This window comes from Lycium barbarum, chromosome 5 (assembly GCF_019175385.1).
Source record: "Lycium barbarum isolate Lr01 chromosome 5, ASM1917538v2, whole genome shotgun sequence".
Lineage (NCBI taxonomy): Eukaryota > Viridiplantae > Streptophyta > Magnoliopsida > Solanales > Solanaceae > Lycium > Lycium barbarum.
The window spans coordinates 23873672-23896443 of NC_083341.1; the positions used below are offsets into that span (position 1 = coordinate 23873672).

At 37.3% G+C, this 22772-nt stretch overlaps 1 protein-coding gene across 1 annotated transcript; it reads left to right on the top strand.

The window, feature by feature from the left end:
* The first annotated feature begins 17935 nt into the window (after positions 1 to 17935).
* Positions 17936 to 21545, top strand: LOC132640733 (uncharacterized). The gene is made up of 4 exons (XM_060357477.1): positions 17936 to 18306; positions 18398 to 18514; positions 20308 to 20705; positions 20817 to 21545. Exons 1-4 carry the CDS (start codon positions 18111 to 18113, stop codon positions 21201 to 21203), a joined length of 1098 nt encoding a protein of 365 aa, XP_060213460.1. The 5' UTR covers positions 17936 to 18110; the 3' UTR covers positions 21204 to 21545.
* Positions 21546 to 22772: the final 1227 nt, after the last annotated feature.

Sequence of the window (22772 nt, forward strand, 5' to 3'; positions counted from 1 at the left end):
GAAAATGTTTAATAATTGATTAAGCCTAGGATAGCCTCCTAATCATCTTGATTTAACTAAATCAATCTTTGGTTTCAAGTGAGAATACACAAACATGATATACATCAAATAATGATTCATTTTGTAAGCTAATTCTTAACTAAATAGCAAGACAACTTCAAAAGTCTAGACGTGGTGAACACTCAAAACTTCATAGATAGACACTTAAACTAAGGCACTCAAATGAAATGCAAACAGAATGAACAAACGTTTACTGGACTGAACAGCTGAACAAAGCATATATGCGACAAAAACTGACATAGACTGACTGACAAAGCCAATGAGCACACCAATTCGAGTCTGGTTTATACTAGATAGGTCTGTTACGATTGGAAAAAATGAACTAAACAATCCCTATTAGCTGAGTACTCATCTAGACAGATCAAATGTTTCAATTGTAACAGCTGAGTACTCATTAAGATATTGCTAATCTTCACAGCTTTAAAACTAAAGAAGCCTCGATACTATGTTGAATATTGTTTCAGACATATAAAGCTAATCTAATTAAAAATATTTTAAACAAAGCACATAAAGAACACATAATGCAACATTATGGTAGAACTATCCTACAAAAAGAAATGATTCCCCAAACTTGGCATGTCGTGGTTAGACTTGGATCCTTCTCTCATTATCACGTTACACATAATATGCTTGTTGGTCGTTGGGTTATGAAACCCGTCGACAATTTGGTAGATTTTCTAATTGTGGAGTCGATACCAAGGACCGACCCACCTAAGGCTTATGCATGCATGACTTAAATAGAATTGGTGGCATAGCTCTATCTTAAGTTTTCTAAGATTTGGCTTACTAGACACAAGGCTCCCCCAAGCGGACAACTTGGGAGTGGAAAGTCTGTGGCCGTCGACTGCACCGCCGATCGACTAAATCCACAAGATCGATCCAACTAGAAGGGTAATTTAGTAGTGCACGGGCGCGAACCGCGAAGCCGCTTTAAGTGTGTGAATATGTGTGAGTTTTCCAGGAGTGGAAGAAATATGAACGGAATGCCAATTAAAGAAAGCAGTAACATATTATTACATAGAAAATTTCACATAATAAAACAATTACTTAAAACATAAGAGAAACAAATAAGGCAACAATAAAGGCAAAAAATAAAATAAAAAACCAAACATCCAACAAATCAATTATTAACCTAAGTTGTTATGGTCAAGAACCTAATTAGTCCCCAGCAGAGTCGCCAAGCTGTTATACCCCATTTCAACCGGGTTGAAACGAAGTACAACATATTGGAGATTCCTATATTGTTTCGTTTAAAGAGTCGCCACCTAATTGATTTTACGGTGAATCAGGACACCTAATCATTAACTAAGGTAAAGTTAAAACTAAACCTCCGTTAATGGTCTGCTTAACCAATGTGATTCTGGGTAAGGGTTCTATATCATTCTAAAGGGAAGGGGTTAGGCATCCTTTAGAATCCATTAAATACGGTTATCCGGCCAAACTTAGGTTAATTAATTAAGATTTAAAATTTAAGAAAATAGCCTTGAAAAAATAAAAAGAAAAAGGATAACTTATAATTAACAAAATTTAAAATACTATTATGTGAATGATGCACTCTATATGGTGAAACTAAGTACTTAATGTTCAGAGCGGTAATCCTAAATGATAGAATCTACCCCTTTCTAATCCTACATGAATCGTAGGTTCTCCACCTAATTTTAAACCGCACACAATCCAAAACACAGACAAAATTAGCAATCATAAAGATGGATGAGAGGAAATGAATGATAAGAAAAAGAGAATAAAATGTTGCAGGAGATCTCTGACGAGTTTCGCCTGCCTGAGGTGATTTAAGAATTGCGACACGAGATGACTCTATGGATGGGTGTGCCGAGTCTCATCTTGAGACTTTATTTTGATAAAGTCCCGAATTAAGACTCCGTTTGCTCCGATGTGTACATGTAAGAGAAAGGGGAAAAGAGATAAAGATTAGCATCCGATTATGACAAAGCTATTATTGTTCTAAGAAAAGTAACAGATTAATTAGGTACAAATGAACAGACTCTTTGGTGCACAATATACCATCAGCTCTTATCTAAGGGAAATAACAATCAGCACAGCAACTATGACATAATCAACTTTAAGAAGCCATGGTATTATGCCAGACATCCTGAACATTTAATACAACATATTGAAATCCTTACTAGCTCGCTTGATCAAACAACATCTAAATCCGCCTACTTAATCAATTCTAACAAAAACAACCTGTAAATCATGATTAACTAGAACACGACCAATATATATAGTGCACACCCAGCATAAACAGCCTAGACCAAATGACTTCTAAAGCATGTTTATACGAGCAGACTAAACATAGTATACTGTCCAATGAATGCAACAACAAACTAATCACCACTATAAAATTAGTTCACATAATCACTAATTAAGTTACTAGTTAAATTGATTCATATAATATTTACTCCTTTTCAATCTAAAATCAAGATTGAACACAAATACGACTCAACACGGACCAACTATTCTAACACATATACATATGTTTAGACTACGTACACAAATCACACAGAAACAGTAAAATGAACTAACACCGAAAAAAAAACATTATTTAGCTAATTAACTCATCACATGAACATCCTTAATCACAAAAAAAATGGCAAATTTAAGCTAACACATAGCAACTAAAGAAACGAGAAAAATGCAAAAAAAATAGATGAAAAGGGGAATTACCTGCTTCGGGTGCAGCGAAGTGAGGCGCGGGGTCTCCGATTCACACTCGAATATTATCAAATCCGAGCTCGCGGTGCTCGAATTCACAGCGACGACAAGACAAGCAAGTGCAAATTGGATCTAGTATTTTGACCCAATATTAGAACAAGATTTCGGCTGCTAAAGAAACTGATTTTAAGGAATTCTACGCGGCTAAAAGGACTTGTATTTTAGAGATTTTTTTGGGATTTCGAAGAAAACAAAAGAAAACTCGTTTCGGAACTTGATTTTCAAGGGGGCTTTCTATTCCAGCTCTAATTCTTGGGGAATTTCGTGACTCCAAAAAAAAACCTGCCTTTTGCAATTCAACTAACCACTATTTATAGGGTTTTTGCTCTTTTGGCGTTGAAGAAAGAGGGAGGAGCGGGAGAGAGAGAAGAGTGGGGGACAAGCGGGGAACAGGGACAAGTGGAGGAAGCGGAGAAGAAGGAGGAAAAGGGGGAGGGGTGTGCACGGCGGAAGAGGGGAGATGAAGGGGAAAAGAGGGAGCGGGAAAAGGGGGTGCGGCGGTGGGAATGACGAAATGAAGGGGAAACCCTTTAGGGTTTCCCTTATTTGGCTGAAGAATGAATTGGACCCGGTCCATTTGTGGACCGGGTCAAATTTTAGACTGGGTATTAAAAGAACGGACTATTAAATTAAACATGGACTGATCTAAAAAAAATTGAGATAAAACATATGGTCTAGTCCAAAAAATATTAGGAATTAATCGGACTTTGATTTGTGGTCCGGTAAGTCAAAATACGGACTGAGTGCAAGAAATAGTTTGGCTTCTAAATTTGAATAAGAGACACATTTTGATTGACGATGTACTAAGGGTGCCAGAATATCACCTAATACGGAAATATGTAATTATAAAAAAAAGATCCGGGTAAAAATTATATGATGTCGCAAATGACCGTGCTATAATATTTAATGACAAACGCTATCATTTAAATATGCGAAATAAATGCGATGTGTGTGCGGAAGTTGGTAGAAACGTCGAGAAATGCAAGTTTCAATAATACTAAATAATAGTAGCAAATAAATAGCGGTAGTAATACTGCTAATAATGATAACAATAATGATAATGCTGATAATAATGGTGATAAAAATAATAATAGATATAATAATAATAGTACATAACAAATATTGATAATTAATAACAAATAACAATAAGAATAATGATAATAATTAATAATAATAATAAGTATGGTAGTAATTAATAATAAAAAAATGACAATTATTGATAATAACAAAAATGATAATAAATTAATAATAATAACAGTAATAGTGGTGACAATAATGATAATAATAATAAGAAATAATAATGATGATAATAATAATAATAAATAACAATTATTGATAAAACAATGATAATAATTAATAACAAAAATAACTATGATAATGATGATTAATAATTAATAACAAAAATAACGCTGATAATAATGATTAGTAATTAATAATAATGGTAACAACAATAATAATAATAATAATAATAATAATAATAATAGTAATAATGGAAATAACAAGAATAATAATAATTAATGATAATTAGTAATAAATGATAATTTAAGAATAATAATAATAATAATAATAATAATAATGATGATAATAATAACTGCAGTAGAATAAAAACGTGGGTGTTAATAAAAGACAAATAATTATAGTAAAATTTAAATGCATATTTTTTAATTTCTCAAAATACCAGAAGTATAAATAGGTATTTCGGAGGAGAGGCGGGACAAAATTGGGTGTCAACAATAATTTTATCGTCGAAGTGGATTCAATTTGCCACAAGCTAGCTCCACCTCACTAACGACTTTAATAATCTAAATTTGAGAGGTGTATGTCTGAAATTTTAGACCCCGTATGATTCAAATTGATTTTAAGCAGTTAAACTTATAAAAAAAATTATGAATTTGAATTTTGTCTTAAATAGTGATCTTAAAATTCGCTACCTGTGCACTTGGACGGAGAACTCTCATAGTAGTAATGTCTTTTTTTTTTTTTTGGTAACTGAATTTTTATTACCGGGGAAAAATAATTACACAGATCAGTTCCAGAACCCCTCTAGAGTTGGACATATGCCCCAACTTCTAGTACATCAGTTCGATTTTAACAAACTATGAACTCACCGTTACAACAAAATCAAAGTAGCTATTTTAAGGATAAAAATTCAGTTCTTGCAGCAGCTTGTTTAATCTTGGCTTCTTTCCACCTTTGCAGTGTATATCTTGGATCAGTAATTTTATCAGTGCATCTTCACTTCTCTTCTTACTTTGGAACACTCTGTTATTTCTTTCTTTCCACAAGTAATAGATGCATCCTGATAGTGTCATTCTGTACATCTTGGCTCTTGCACTATTGCCAGTTGCATGTAGCCTTGCCCACCTCTGCTCCTGTTCCTATTGCATCACCTGTCTATGAACATTTTCCCATTTAAGCAGTCTTCCCTATATCCTTGTTGACATAGGACATTGAAAGAGTATATGCTGCAAAGTTTCTGGGTTGTTTTCACACAAAGGGCAAGTTGTGTTGCAATTAATTTTCCACTTCTAGAGCCTGTCTTTAGTTCCAAGTCTCTCTTTGATTGCCAAGTAGTGGATAAACACCCATCTAGGGGATCCTTGATTATTGCATATCATTTTGTACCACTGCACCCTGGTGAACTCCCCTCTCAAGTTGTTATACATCTTTCTAACTGAGAATGTTGATGTCTGGATGAAATCTTATTTTGTGATATTTGCCCCTTCCAAGTACTTCTGTGCCTTTAGTATTTTCCTAATGACCCAAGATGCCTGATTTGCTTCTGTGTTCCAGGCTTCATTCTCCTTGATGTAGTAAGCATGCACCCATTGTATCCAGAGCTTATCTTTCTTTTTGCATAGGTTCCATAGGTGTTTAAGAATAGCAGCTCTGTTCCATGTAAATATGTCAGTGATGTTAAGTCCTCCTGCTGTTTTTGGTAGGCAAATGGTATCCCAAGCTACAAGTGCTCTCTTAGTTGGTTCTACACTTCCTGTCCATAGGAATTTTCTGCAGACAGTTTCAATTTGTTGGCATATCTTCTTGGGAAGTATGAACATTTGGGACCAGAAGTTTTGGATTGCCAGTAGTACACTTTTGATGAGTTGAAGTCTGCCTGCATAGGACAAGAATTTTGCTGTCCGGGTGGTGATTTTGCCTATCATCTTGTCAAGAAGAGGCTGACACTGACCAATGGTTAATCTCTTGGAGCTCAAAGACACTCCAAGATATGTGAAGGGTAATGTCCCAATGGTGAATCCCAGGGCCTGGATAATGTTATGCTGCTCTTCCTGGTCTACAACCCCCCCCCCCCCCTCCCCCCCAAAAAAAATAGATGCTACTTTTTTTTTTATTTGCAATCAGACCAGATGAGTCAGAGAAAAGCTTAAAAGCTTGGAAAAGTAACTGGGCAGACCCGAGGTCTCCTCTACAAAAACGTAAGAGGTCATCTGCAAAACCTAGCTAGACTAGGTTCATTTTTTCACATCTAGAGTGGAAATTGAAATCAGGGTTGCTCTTGAGTTTTTTGAGGATCCTACTCAAGTATTCCATGGCAATCACAAATAGAAAAGGTGAGAGGGGATCCCCTTGCCTTACCCCTCTCTTTGCATCAAAAGGTGGAGTTGGATTCCCATTGATTACTATTGAGTAGGAGACACTGTTTACACACTTCATAATCCATTTGACAAAAATATTAGGGAATTGCAGCCCATATAATACTTGTTCTAAAAACACCCATTCCACAGAGTCATATGCTTTTTGTATGTCAATTTTGAGCATGCACCTAGGTGACACTCCCTTCCTCTCATACCCTTTCACTAGTTCATGGCTGAGTATTATATTATCATGAATGACCCTGCCAGGAGCAAATGCTGCCTGACCCCCCCCCCCCCCCCCCGATCTATGATGCTATCCATCACCTCTTGTAGCCTAGATGTTAGCATCTTTGAAATAATTTTGTAAATGGTTGTGCAGCAAGATATTGGTCTAAATTTCCTAATTAAGGTGGGGTTGTTCACTTTGGGTATCAGGGTAATTGAGGTGCAATTTACAGCTTTATATATATCATTTGTTTCAAAGAAGCTCAAGACTGTGTGAGTTACCTCTGGCCCAATGATGTTCCGTGCTTTTTTGAAGAAGCAGGAATTGCATCAATCTACTCCTGGTGCTTTCATGTCATTTATATCCTTCAGGGGATGGTACACATCATCCTTGTTGAATGGTTTGATCAATTTTTGTTGCTGCTCTCTGCTTAGTTTGGGTCCATTAGCAATGATATCTGGTTGTATAGCAAGCAAGGGTGGGCTGGCAGTGCCCAAGAGGGCTTTATAAAAGCCCAGTATTTCAGCTTCTATATCAGTTTCATTCTGCACAGTTGTGCCTTTGTCAGTCTTCAGTGCCAGGATTTTGTATTGTGCTTTCCTATTCTTAACACTTTCAAAGAAATATTTTGTGTTTGAGTCACCCCCTTGAAGCCACTGTACCCTTGATTTTTGTTTGTATATGCTCTCCTCTATCATACTCCACTTCTCCAACTTTTGCCTCAGTTCTGTCTCAGTCTGAAATATAGATTCTGGGTGATTTGGGGTTCTCATTTGTTCTTGTAATTTCTGCAACTCCACTCTGGTTTCTTTTATCTTCTCAGCTACCCCAATAAACTCTTTAGTATTCAGTGCTTTAAGGCCCTTCCTGATTTCTTTCAGCTTCTGCCATATATGTTGCATTGATCCATTCTTATCTCCAGGTCCCCAATTGTCTTTAACTATTTCAGTAAACTTTGGGTGGTCAGCAATGCAGTTAAAGAACCTGAATGGTTTAGTCCTTTGTTTAGTAGTATTTCCCACTTCTAGGCAAAGAGGGGAGTGATCTGAAAATAGTAGATCTGATACTTGTACAGCCACAGGTGGCATCTGCAACATCCAGTGTGTGTTCACTATGGCTCTGTCTATTTTGCTGGTGACATGGCTATTGGTCCATGTAAATTCTCTACCCATAGTGGGTAATTCAGTCATCCCCGTGTCATCCAAGAATTCTCTAAAGTCTTTAATCTAACTGTCTTGAACCACATTACCCTGTATCCTGTCCCTTATATCCAGCACTGCATTGTAGTCCCCCATTAGTATCCATGGCTGTTGTGTTCTACTATCAATTACCTTTAGCTCATCCTATAGTGCTACTCTATCATAGACAGTATGGAGTCCACAGATAGCAACTGGGCTCACTCACTTGCACCATGATGAACTGAGTGTGTATTTGTAACATAGTGATTGTTACTAGTCTTAGATCCCATATCATCCATATTCTACCTTTGGTTCGTGGTGTTGTATTTGATATCCAGTCCCATCCAGGTGCTACATTATTGATTATTTTCCTTTCTTTATTCTCTTGTGTCCTATGCTCTATGATGGCTAGGACAGTTATTTTATTTGATCTAATATACTCCTTTAACTCCTTTTGCTTGTGTACTTTATTTACCCCTCTTACATTCCAGGTGACTATCTTCATTTAGATATGGGGGGAACTCTTCATTGTACTCCTTGCCACTGGTACTACCTTGTTCTGGCACTCTACTCTTCTCCAACAATGGTTGATTATTTCCGTCTATCTGGCTGATAAGGAACATAACTACAGTGAGCCCTAACATTTGGTCGAATTATTTATAACACAGTTAACCTTTACGGGGACCTATTACCCCCCCCCCCCCCTGTACCTCTTTATAGTGTGTTTTATTGACCATTAAAATGTCACCCCTAATTTTTTAAAGTCAGGTGCACCCCCACGCGCCACGTGGCAGCCTCAGAATAAATCAAACCATCCCTTAATTTTAAACCCGAAAACCCAACCCTTAAGACCCGACCAATAAATTTCTTTCTTTATGTTCTTACATCTTTCTATTTCTTCTTCATCAAAACAACATAACATACAAAAATAACAACAATAGAAAACAGATGTAATAGGTTCTTTCATCGTTCATTTGTTTGGAATATACGGAAGATTTGAAATCATATCCATTTAATTACACACAATTATTTTCAAATCTGAATACCATACCCATTTGATTTTTGGAACAAATTAATAGTGAACTTGTAGTCCACCATTGTTGACCAACAATGAAGCTTTGAAGGTATTCAGAATAAACAACAACAGCTCCAAAAATCTATCCTTTCCTCTTATCTATTTCACTCCCGAACCCAATTCATTCTCCGCCGCCTACAACTCCATCCCCGCCGCTAACCGCCTCATCTCCGCTGTCGCCTACTTCCTCCCTTTCTTCAATACGTTTACAGATGTGCTTAAAAGTGTTGAAAGATTTGGAAAAGGCTAAGGAAATGATGAATTGGGTTGAGAACAGCGGGAGTAATTTGAGTATCATTTTATACAACATATTAATTCATGGGCTATGTAAGGGTAGATGAGTTTGGAAGCTGTTGAAATTAAAGTTTGTTGGGGATGTGTAAAGTGAATGAATTTGAGCTTGAAGGTGCATTCCGAATTAGCAATGGTGGGGAATTTTGAAGAGATGATGAAGGTTTGGTGTAGGAGGGCCAGGTGGCAAAAAAAAAGGGGGTCAGCCGAGTTTAATATGCACCTTACACGCCCCTTATGCGTGTCCTCACGCTCATGTCCAGCTCACCACAAAAATGCCAATAAAACACACTATAAATAGGTACGGGGGGTAATAGGTCACCCGTAAAGGTTAAGTGTGTTATAAATAATCCGGTCAAACGTTAGGATGCACTGTAGCTATTCCCATCTTTATTATATAATCCACAAAAGATGTTATTATGTGCCTCTAGTAACTTATACTAGTTGTGTGAGGGACATTTATTTGACAAAGAAGGGGATCCAAATCTTATGTATTTGGATTCACAAACTTCAAGTTCATATTATTGTAAGATAAAAAGGTGTCTCACATAATTAATATCAACTGTATGAGGGACATGAGGGACATCGGAAAAAAAAATTAGTCCACTAATAAGATAATGTAATGGAGAAAAAGTGAAACCAATTAAAGAACAAGATAACTAGATGGGTGATAATGAGCTTAATCACAAGGATTTCTAGAAGTTCGATTAAATTCATTTTCACTTGAATGGATTTTGTACTGTATATATATACTTTTACTATTTGTTACATACTATTTCAGTGTGTTACCTATGCTTTCTAAATTTGAAATAAAAAATTGTAAAGGTTATATAATGTGTCTTGAAACAAATACATAAAATCACCCCTAAACTTATCTCCAAAACTCATTTTAGCAATTATACTTTACGGGCAATTATTTACCCCCCTAAACAACTTATAAGTGAATTTTGTTCAACCTGACTTTGCCCAGATCAGTTGAGAGCTGGGTGTTGTTGAACCACTCGCTTTGTGACTCGTCCACGTCATGTATGGATTTTTTTATAATTTCGTTAAACTAACTAAAATATAATTAAATAAATCCAAACCCGCCCTAAATAACAAACCCGACCCATTCCCAAATAAATACCCCTAAACCTAACCCACATCTCCGTTTCTTTCTCCATCGTGTCTTACTCCATATCCAAACCCACATTTGCAACAGATTCCTAAATTTCCATTATTTTCATTTAGAAGACCTTATCCCTCTAAAACAACCCTGTCCCTCATTTTGTTTCCTAGATTACGTCTGCTCTCATCTGATCCATATTCTTTGGCAAAACAAAATCACAGTCATCACTATTTTTGAAAAATCATCCTCAAATCATTGTCTAAAACCTCTAATTACAGGCAAGCCCCGTCTATGAATATGGGGTTTCCAATTTTAAGAAACTATTTCTTTCCTCTAATTATGCACCTATTACCAAATTCCTTTATTAAGACTTTTAAATTTTGTGAACTATATATATATATATTTGAACTCTCCTCTGAAAATAAAATGGTGAGTGAAAATGAAGTGGTAGGATGGAAGTGGAGGAGGACAGGAGGGGAGGTGGTGGCTGGTGGCTTTGGTGAAGATGAAGAAAGAGAAAAAAAAAACATGACGAAAAAATGATAAAGAATAAGAAAAGAAAAGGAATACAATTTTAATATTATGTGTAATAAGGTATAAAATATCCAAACAGAGACTGACACTTGTCTCTTTTTTGTCTATTTTAAGCACTTACTTTTGCCTCTCACGTGCTTGTGAGAAATTAAAATCACTCACTTAAGGGGTGTTAATTTCATTTTGAACAAAATTAAGGGCGTAAAGAAACATCCACAACAGACATCCAGCCCAGTCCGAATCACACCATTCGTACAACTGGAGATCACAATCTTTTCTCATCACAATGTCTTGTCCTAGGTTCTTCTACAAGTAGCACACCATACGGAGAGCCGCGTTCCAGTGTGCTTCCTTCGGTTGATGCATGAATTAAGACAGAACATGCACATAATACGACAACTCCGATCGACTAAAATTGTGGTATATCAATCTACTAACCAGACATCGGCATGGTTACAAATCTCCAAAATTGGATCCTTTAGCCAACGCCAAACTGTGATTCTGTTCCTTGGGAGTATTAATTGATTTAGCTCCCAGTTATCCAGACTCGGAGATTATATCCAAGGCATATTTTCTTTGACAGAGAAATAACCTAGTTGGTCCACGTGCAACTTCAATCCCCGAATATACTTCAAAAGGCCCAAATTCTTAATGTGAAAACATACGCGGAGATAGTCTTTGGATCGTTCATTGACACTATGGCCGTTTCCGTAGATAACGAAGTCATTTACATAGACTAAGACGTTAAGTTGCATACCTCCTCGGTGCATAGTGAAGAGAGAATAATCTGAGTACGACTGTTTGAACCCATATTTCATCAAAGCACTTGACAGTTTCGCAAACTAGCACCTTAGGGCTTATTTAAAACCATAAAAATATTTTCGGAGTCCACATACTTGGCCCGGACTAGGTACAGAAATCCCAGTGGCAATTTCATATAAACTTCCTCCGTAAGGTCACCGTGCAAGAAGGCATTATGAACGTACATCTAATGCCACTCCAAATTACGCGCAACTGCAACTGGCAGAAGGTTCAAATGGTTACTACCTTAGCAACTGGAGCAAACGTTTCATTGTAGTCAATTTCTTCCTCTTGTTTATTCTCAAAAATAATCAACCGGGCTTTATATCACTCGATTGTGCCGTCAGAGTTGTACTTGATTTTGTACACCCATCGATATCCGAGCGCTTTCTTATTCGATGGCAATGTTTCTAATTTCCATGTTCCATTGTCCTTCAATGCACGGATCTCTTGCTGCATGGCTTTTCTCCAATGTTCCTTTTTCATGGCCTCCGAAAAGATTTTTGGCTCAGTTCCTGTGGTGATAGCTGCAAGGAAGCTTTGGTGTTGTAAGAAAACATTATCATAAGATATATAGTGAGCAAAAGGATAAGGTGAACCTAAGGGTTGCTGAGGATCGGGTGGACGTGTTGATGGACTTTTTCTTCGAAATGTTTCAGTGACATAGTCGCTTAACCGAATCGATTCATGCTTCTGACGTTTCCCCCGACCCAATTGTTCTTCCGTTAGCATTTCATCGGCCAGGACATCTTCCGTCCCTACTTTCTCCATATGTTTTCTATCTGGACCGGCATCTGTTCGGTCCAATTCTAGCTATTCCGTGGGTTCATTATCCGGTGTCAGTACTTCATCCATCTGAGGTTCGTTCGTTCCTGCATTATCCGTCTCGTCTTCTTTGAAGTCATTTTGGTTCTTTCTTCCTCTGTTTTATCCAGGTTCACTTCTATGTTGTCAACTAAGTTATCTGATCCTATAGCAAAGGGGAATTTAGTCTCGTAGAAGTCCACATCTTTTATGACTAAATATTCATCTTTCTCTAAGTCATACAATCTCTAATCCTTTTGTCCGTAAGAGTACCTTAAGAAAACACACCTACGACTCCGACTCTCAAACTTGTCCCTAGTTCTTCCCTTTGTGTGTGTGCGTAGCATAGTGACCCTAGCACCCTTAAGTGGTTATAATAGGGTGCTTCCCCGTACAAATGATACGATCTGGCTTGTGGAAGACACGGACTCAAACAACAAAAATGCGGAAACAAAGATAATGAAGAAATCAAGGGAGGAGAAGTGAAGAAATTGAGATGAGAAGAAGAGAGATAGAATAAGCCCCAATTAGTAAAAGGAATTATAGGCAAATTTAGGCATATTAAACCCAAACCCTCCTAATCGATTCCTACTAACGAACCTATACTATTTGAAATTCAAGGCAAGAGTTTATCAAATGAATCCACAAATGAGAAACTCTTCATGAAAATCAAGGACAAGGGTTTTCAATAGCCAAGAAATGAATCCACCTTAATTAACTATTAATATCATTAATCATATGGATTAACACTAACAACTATAGTTAACAACTACCACTAGATAACTAGCTAAACAAACTATCACTCATATGAGCTTCATCATCGTTCAAAATCTAACTAATGAAATGACTACGGCAAGTATATATAGTATTTCCTTTACAATCCTAGGCACATTATTTAATTAATAGCCACATTTGGCATTTAACTACCCACGTTTGCAATGGTAGCCACAATTCACACGTTTGGTCTCTCTTAAGAGGTAAGCATTAGGCCTTGGACTTTTCGTCCATGCTATCTTCCATAGCTTGTAGGCCCTCCAATGCATGTCTTCAAGTGTTTCCAAAGCTCCATCCTCCATGAACATGGCTTCTAAAGCTCGAAAGTCCTTGACTTGACTTTTAGTACATGGCCTTGGATAAAGTTAAGCACTTGAGCCATTCTGTATCGTATCACAAACTTCATAGGTGGTTTTCCTATTCAAAATCGAAGATTGTGTTCTATTGATCAAATACCCCGCAGTCAAAACACATTCTCCCCAGAATCTGATTAGAAGATGACCCAGAAATCTTAATGCTCGTGCCACATTAAGAATGTGATGGTATTTTCTTTCGTCTTTTCCATTCTGTAGTGGTGTCCCTGTGCAAGACGTTTCGAAAAGAATTCCATGTTCGAAGAAGTAATTCTTCATACATGTGAACTAAGTTTCGTTATCACTTTTAACAATCTTCACCTTCTTACCAAACTGCCTATCTACCAAGGCGAAGAAATTTTTCAAGATTTGAGACACTTCTTTCTTATCGATTAAAAGAATAATCCACACTGCTCGCGAACGAGCGTCCTCAATAGTCAAAAAATATGAAGCACCACAAGAGGAAGGGATTCTATATGGTCTCCATAAATCACAATGAGTCATATCAAAATTATCCGTAGCTATATTATCAATTAAAGGAAAAACACTTCTTGTTTGCTTTGCCCTCTAGCATACATCACATTCTTTATCTAACCTAGTACTATTCTCTTTTAGGTCTAATGCCGTAATAGACTTCGTTACTTGTGCTGAAGGATGACCTAACCGTTTGTGCTAAAGATCGAACCAATCAACTCCCTCTGCCTTCATAGCTCGTATCCACGACACATTCTGAAAATAGTAAAGTCCACCTCGACACTCACCTGTTCCAAACATCTTCCTCGTGGTGGGGTCCTGGATAGGACACATAATTTTGTTAAATTTTATATCACAGTCTAAATGATCAACAAGTTGTGACATAGAAATTAAATTGCATATTAGATCCAGAACGTAAAGGACGTCCTTCAACCAAATCCTATTATTTATCCTGGTTGTTCCTTCTCTCGTGGTACCGAGCTACTTTCATCCGGAAGTCCAACTGGACATTCAAGAATGTTCTGTTGATCGCTCAATTCCTCTGGATTACTTGTCACATGGTTGGTAGCTTCAGAGTCAATAATCCAGGATGAGTTTTCGGTCTTACCGTCCATCTTGCCATTTGGATTTATTCCTTGAGAATTTAACACGTGAATCACAGTCTTTCAAATCTCTTCGTTCAAATTGTGAGGTCATATCCCGCCTGTGTTCACCGGTCCTATCTCCACCTGAGCTTCATCCTTGGCAACCACGACGTTAGCCCGGTAGGTGCCTCTTCCACGTCTGGATCCCGATCTACTGCTCTACTGTTGTTGCTGTCATTTTTCTCTTCCTCCTATTTTTTCATCTCCTTTTTTATTTCCTAGCCACCAATCTGGATAGCCAATGAGTCAAAAAAATTCGTCCACAACGTGTCCGGATCTCTTGTTATGTGTGCATAATGCACTATTGTTTTTCCCTTCACTTTGGTCACAATGAGGGTTTCTCCCTTGCACGGCCTAAGCCATGGTTTCATTCTGATCCTATGTTTTTCGTGTGATTCCTCTCACACGCTCTTCTTGCACCAGCTCAAATATACCTTGCTTGGCAACAGCTCCAAGGCTAGTATATTCAACGTTACCGTTCCATACATTGCTTCATCGAATCCCATGAGGAAAAGATGCACCTTTTCTTCTTCTCTTTTGACTTGTAGGGCCATCCCTAGATTGCACGTGCACTTTCCACACTTACAACTTGGAATCTGTTTGTAATTTGCTAATTCCTCCCATAGCTTAGTGAGTTTCCCATAGTAATCCACTATGGTCCTTCCCTTTTGCTAGTTCCACCTTTAGTTGTTGCATCTGAGGGCCGTTGATAACGGCGAACCGCTCTCGGATGCTCATTCATAATTTTCCGCTTCCTCTTTATGTGAAATCATTGAGCGAAGCGTTGGTTCTATGGTGTTACGAATTCACGATACCAATAATGAATTTATAGTCCACCAATCTTCCAAGTTTGGCGACTCTTCAGGCTTCTGGATCGTACCATCAACGAAGCCGAATTTCTTCCTTTCTCTTAGGGCTGTCCTCGTGAATCTAGCCCATTCTTAATAATTTTCACCCTTCAATTGGACTTGTGTCATCACAATTTCAGGGTTATCATTCGAAGTAATGTCATAGGGTGAGATTGTCTTTCTTTGGGTTTTGTTTTCTTCACCGGCGATTCCTTTACCTTTATCGTCGGTTTCTCCATCAGCTGCCATGTTTTAAGATTTTTGTGTTCTTTCTAATGTAGCTCTGATACCATGTTAAAATAGAGACAGGGACGACAATTTAGAGACAAGAATAATGGGAGAATTCTCTCTGCTTTTCATTCATCATAATGACCTCCTTATATACAACTAAGGTCTTCCTTACCCTAATCTAATAAGGTAACCCTATTCCAATAGAACTACAAATACTAAATTACTATAATTACAAATTCACTATAAATAGACCAAACCTATTGCAATTAGACTAGAATAGTGTTCCCACCGACGTAGGGATTCACCGACTCAGCGACGTGACCGGACAAACTGGTCCGGTCACACTTGGTCTCAATAGAGCCATTTAAGTTATTAAAAATAAGAGTTCGGGGTCAAAAACACACCTCAAGTATCACTTTTTTTTTATATAGTTTAGGAAAAGTGAACAACTAATAGTTGAGGTGTGCTTTACTAACTAGTTGATGATAGTTTAGGTAGGAAACTCCCACACACCTGATAGTTCATATATAAAACTAAAAAAAAAGAAAAAAGAGTGATACTTGTGGTGTGTTTTTTACCCTTACCTCAAAAAATAACCATTTGGAAGGATTCATTTTTCCTAGTTTGTAAACAAACTTAGGATTTTGCTAGCAAAGGGGTTTGAGGGTTCGAAGAAGAAAAAAACGTTAATCTATTTTCTTTTTAAATAAACATTGATTCATTCTCTATTTCATATAATGGATGGTTAAAAAAAAGCATTGTGGATTCAATTAGCTTGAATGTGGTTTTTTCTCTTAAGGTACAAATTGAGGGGTCGTTTTGCTGGCTAGAGGTATGTAGATATTAGTAATGCATAGAATAATATTGCAGGAATTAGTTATGAAGTGTTTGTTATTCATGTATTAGTTGTTCTATCTTTTACCTGACATAAAATAATAAATTGATTCATAACTTATATTGTCTTAATTATGTGAGATTGTAAAATGATAATCAAAACACGAACTTGATGTACCGAATTTTATACAAAATAACTAAACAGTATAAAAAATGTTAATAACTATGCTAATTTTAATGCATGTAAATCCCATTCTAACGAGCAACCAAATAACCCTTAAGGAAATAAAAAGAGAAGTATGTCCTGATTGTTATGAATACACTAATTGTGGATGTCCCTTTGGGGTCCTACAACCCCTGAAAATCCTTACAGCACTTTCCTAAGGCTTGCAATCCGACAAGCAGCTTCAGGTGGCGACACATGGCAAGCATGCCACGAGGCACATGGTAGGCATGCAAAAGGGATATTTGGCGGTCATGCAAGAGCGACATATGTCATGTCACTTGACTTGCCGCGCGACATATGTCACACCTAGGTTTTCCCTTACCTTTTTCTACCTCTATATATACCTCATTCTGACTACATCATTTGTACTAAGAGCAACAATTTCAAGAGAACTACAATATGTCTCTCTCTGAATACACCTCTTATTGTCTTGTAATTTTATTATTTATTTTATAACACTAATACTTTGGAGATATACTAAGGAGCTGATCTCGTTAAAAAAATAATAGGTACTACCACGGTATGTTTTAAATTCAACAAAAACCAAATGTAATAAACTTAAAAACTAAAATGTTCCAGTTAGTCCCTTAAAAACTAATTAATAATAAGACCGTTTTATACCAATCTTCTCAGAGAAAATGATAAAAATGGTCCCTTATTTTTCATAATAGGTTCAACATAGTCCCTTAAGTATTACTATAACAGTTTTGGTCCATCTAAGTTTCGCTAACAGTTTTGGTCCATTTAAGTTTGGCAAAAGTTAACACTTTTGGTCCATCGGATAGTTACCGAACTCTGTTTAATTGAAATTGTGAAAATCAAAAATATTCTTGGAGAACTCACATTTGAAAATACATATTTTGTAGTTTATGTTATTTTTTGGTCTTTTTCAAGAGTCTGATACAATTTTTTGAAGTGTATATTTATGTAATTCCTTATCTATTTTTTGAGTCTGGTGTAGCTTTTTATGTTGCGATTTTTGACAGAAATTTCTCTTATTTTTGGTTAAATTCTTCTTTTTACAGTCCTATTTAAATTTAAAGGTCAGAGTTTGGTCAATATTTGATGAGACCAAATATGCTCGCAAACTTAAAGAACTAAAACTGCCAAAGATAAAGGAGTATTTTTATCATTTTCTCAACCTTCTCATTGAAGGAACTTATTTTGTCATTATCAGTCCTTCCGTACCCTTTCCTCTCCCTTGGCCAAAAAGTAAGCGAAACAATGTGAGAATGACAAGACATTATTATTGAAAGGCCATACTATCCTTGTTAACCATTTTCCTTTCAAAATTCTAACCCTAACACTTGTTGTTCAGCAATGAAGTTCGGATTTTCATCTTCGGGCGATACAGTTACCGGAAACTGGGCTACAGCAATGCCTAGTACAAGTTGCACATTTTTCACTTTTCCTCCAGAACCTTGCGATTCTACTTCCTTGCCGGTTGCCGGACCCTCTGTTACAACGCCTTCGTGGCTGTTCGGAGGGAGTTTCGTTTCAACTGATACCGCTACTAGTACTATTATTAATTTATTACTTTCCTTCTAGTAAGTTCGGTATCTGGTTGCGATTCTACTATTACTTACTCGTCTTTTTTTGTTCTGTAGTGCCTTGGTTTACGAATGCCAGCTCATCAACAGCCACGTCACCGTCTTCTGTTTCGGCAATTACTACTGCTACAGTAACAGCCACGTCCCCATCAAGCGTCTCTGCGACGGAATTTGGTAACGTTTTTTGATGTCTAATGTTTAAGTTGTGTGCGTTGTATGATTGCAGGTTTCATTCAATGTTAGGAAGAGAAATTAATTTCACTTCCTAGTTGTGAGATTTCTGTTGCTTAATTCTAGTGTTGATGTACAGTTTTCTAATTGCTTAGGGAAGTATATTTAGGGTTAAATTCAGTACAAGTTCCTCTTCCAATAGTTGGCCATAGATTTTGAACTGCTTTGGCAAAATCTGATCAAATTTCATGGCCAAACAGATATTGAAGATCAGTTTTGAAAATCTGTTAACAAAATCTATGGCCAAACGCTAGCTTAGATTCCTCTGCTACAGCAAGGTGCCACTGGCCAATGATCTACAGCTCCTGTTTGATGATGAATAGATTACCGACGTAGAGAAAGGTACATGATGAGAATAGGGAAGTAATGTAAAACAATGTGACTAGTGTACACAATTATGTTGCCCATTTTGATCCCTATAACAACAGTGTTGTTAAAAGAAGCTGTGGCCTTACTACCCGCCATTTTCCGTCCTCTGATGGCCTCATGCGTTACTGTATGTTGACATGGAGCTGCTAGCGAATGTGCTAACACTATCAAGTAGATTTGGTTGAAATACTTAGTTATAGCTCGTAGGTCAGAAAGAATGAGCTGCAGAAGTGCTGCTTCGAGATGGCTTCATTGCGTGGGAAAATGGGAGAAAATAATTGCAATGATACTATTTATTATTCATACCTGTCACCCAAGGCTATGTTTTGTCATCTTATCGATATTTGGTAGTTGCTATCCATGAACTACTATCTTTGAGTCAGGCTTGTATATGAGATAGCTCAATCTATCCATTATACTATCCATCTTCGACTCAGGCTTGTGCTCATTTGTTTTTACAACTTGTGACGTTTGTTTTGGTCGCAAATAAGGGGACACATTGCTTCCTTTTTGGTGATGCATTCTTTCCTCGTTCTGCATCCTTGATTTCCCTTGGCTTTTCTGAGGGAGTTCTTTATCTTGTGCATGCAACTTCCAGACCCTTCCTCCTGCGTTTTTTGCTTACCTTCATTCCAATTGGTTTTATTCTTCTTCTTCTTTTTTTTTTTTTTTTTTTGGTTGTGTCTGACATGTATCTATCAGCTAAAGGTATGTTTTAAGCTTCTTTTTTCAATTCTGCAGTTCTCTTTATTATACTCATTCCTTAGCTGCTTTACGTGTTTGTGATTGTTCCATCACCTGCATGCCTCTGTTTTCCTGGCTTCTGACTAGTATCCTTTTGTTTGGACTATTCTCGTTCGATTTCTATTGCCCTCATTTTTGCAATGTCATGAGTTAATTTTCCATAGAGTTTTCCGTAGGATCATATTTATGAAGTACGATGTTCCTTTTCGAGAATATTTTTGCCAAGTACCTTTCGAATTATCTTGGTTGGTTACCATAGCTTGTGAAAAAAAGGTAGCCCTCATTTTTGCAATGTCATGAGTTATTTTTCCATAGAGTTTTCTGTAGGATCATAGGTATGAAGTATGATGTTCCTTTTTGAGAATATTTTTGCCAAGTACCTTTCGAATTATCTTGGTTGACTACCACAGCTCGTAAAAAAAAAAGCTCAACTCAGCCCTTGGGAAAAAGATCAAGTTCTAGCGACCTTGCTGGTATGTCTGTTTGTGTATTGATCATGGTTTGCAGCTGATAGAGTCCATTTCTTTGCTTTACACTCTCCTACATTTGTCTTTTAAGTCAACTAAGTGAAATTATTACTTTCCAACCTTTCATGTTGCTGACCTTTTTTTGTTTGTATGCAGTAACTGTTCCTGATAGTTGCCCCTCCGAGCAGGACGAGGTTGCTGCAATTTTGGCAAGGCAATGTGAGAAGTTTTTGTCCTGCCGAGCTGCTAGGCCAGCTCAAGGCAGAGGAGAAAATGAAAGGCACGCTTGGGTCTTTGGAGCCACGGAGTTTGAAAGTACAAGCTCAAGCAAGCCCGTCAGTGATGCTGCTCATATACCTGCTGCTACTGCTGAACAGAAGTATGGGGAGTCCAAGTCGTGCAGTGTTCCCAGCTCGCGGCCTGCTGAGGAGGAGGAGCCTTACTTTCCACCTGTCGATCTTCTGGACTCAACAATCGATATGTGGGTACGGGTTGTCGCGAATAAGAAGACAGATCAAGAGGTCAGCGAAGAGGGGCTTTGTCACTTTTACAAGGTCAGTTTCTCTCTTCTTTTTTTTTTCCCCCCCTTGATGTAGTTAGCCTCTCCTTACACCTTTGTTTTCTCTTCTGTTTCCTTTCTTGACCTTTTTTACTCCCTTTTGTAGGGCATCAACTATTTCTGTCTTCTGTCTGAACGCCTTCAAGTAGTCACTGACAAGTATAACGAGGCGGTGAAAGCGAGAGATGAGCTGGAAAAAGCCTGTAGGAAGCTCGAGGACTCTGAAAGGGAGAGGCTTGAACATGAGTTGGTCCAGATGATCTTTCACCAGAAGATTTTCGAGCTTACAAAGGAATTAAAGGAGGCCGGTCCTGCTGCTATCCAGAAATACAAGGCTTCCTCCTTGTACAGACAGGAACTCATGGACTATGCTGCTCCTTACATGGGAAAAGGGGTGAAGCTGGCCATAGAGAAGATCAAGGCTAAAGATCCCACGTTTGACCTGAAGACCTACGGCCTGGAGATGTACATTCTTCCTCCTGAAGCTGATTAAGACGAATTCTCATCAAACAAGGAAGGTGATGGTGGTGTCGATCAGGATGAGAACGAGGTGAAGCCAAGTGCTGCAGCTTGACATTTAGTGGGAGGAGCAAGTTTATGAGATTTTGTTCATAGATGTGTTGTTGACTGACTGCCGAAGAGGGGAAAGATCCCCCGAGCTTAGCATGAAGCTCTTTTTGTTTTACCTATGCTTAGCCAATGCAACTTTTCTGGCTACTCTGTCTCTGAACTAGTATGTTTTGCTGCTCCATGGAAGTTTATGGAGGTGTTAATAGAGTATGTAATGAATGTGCTAAGATCATATCTCTGCAATATATAAGATGTTACTTTTGTCTGTGCAGTGTGCCATGATTTATCTGAGAAGTGAACCAGAAAGAGGCCTATTACTTTAAAGAGTTTAAGTCGTATACACGTGTGTAAGAAATTCGTACACTTAATTTCAAGGTTACAAGTTCCACATTTTAGGATGCTTACATGTAGATATCTTTTGAGTGTAAGAAATTTCTTACATGATATATATTTAAGTGTAAAATTTTTACAAGTACAAAATGGTTATTAAGTTGGAGCTTTCAATATAAGGAAGTTCATATGGAGTTCCAAAAGCAAAGTTAAAGATCAAGGTTATTTACAAAACCACAGTGAAGTGTAAAACTGGGCGCTTCTAGCCCTTCGGTCATATTTTAGTGTGTACCATTTTGTTCCTCCCCAGAGGTTGTTCCAGAAATTCAAACTTATGTTAACATCAAATATACATGTTTTCAGTTACGTTTTGGCCATTAACAAGACTTAGAAATTCTTATAAAGGATTCAAAACAAATACTACCACTTAAATGTTATACTTGAGTAGGTGTTTGGCCATGAAAATAAAATATTTTTCACTTTATTTGGTATTTTGGTGTTGGAGTAGAAGATGGAGTTGTGTTTGGTTATAGTTTTTGCAAAGAATATTTGATTGTTTGAATGTATTGAAAGTGAAAACAAGTTTTGTGGTGTTTTTCAAATTCCAAATATAACTTCAAGTTGTATTTGAAATTTCCGAGGCCAAACATTGATTTCCAAATAAAGTGAAAATGTTTTCCGGAAAAAAGTGAAATTTTCATGGCCAAACGTTTGGGCCTTTAGAATTTGAACCTAGCCTAAAACATTTTTTGAACCCTTTGCCATTCAACTAGAATCTTTCCTATGTCAAGGGGATTCAAACAATTGGTACTAATCAAAAACATTATGTTAATCTTATTTTTGCATTATAATTTTCTCGTCGAAGGGGATTAAATTTTCCACAAACTGGCTCCACCTCCACTAATGACTTCAATAATCTAAATTTCAGATATTTATGTTCGGAGTGAATCCCACTTTACCCCCTAACATTTAAGGGTTGGGAAAGGATACCCCCTCACATATTGAATGGGAACGATAACCCCCTATCTAATATTTTCCAGTGAGAATCTTTTGTTTTTAATAAAGATCTTTTTTTCTTTTTCTTTCTAGAATTAAATACAATATATAACTCTTATTATTGTGTCATTCACCTATTCCGCTGAAAACAATGTATAACAACTAC

Excerpts from the sequence above, each read along its gene's own strand:
- LOC132640733 (XM_060357477.1), top strand. The coding sequence starts at position 18,111 with ATGAAGTTCGGATTTTCATCTTCGGGCGATACAGTTACCGGAAACTGG. Across the intron at positions 18,307-18,397 it reads TTCAACTGATACCGCTACTA|TGCCTTGGTTTACGAATGCC; the intron begins GTACTATTATTA and ends TTTGTTCTGTAG. Across the intron at positions 20,706-20,816 it reads GGCTTTGTCACTTTTACAAG|GGCATCAACTATTTCTGTCT; the intron begins GTCAGTTTCTCT and ends TCCCTTTTGTAG.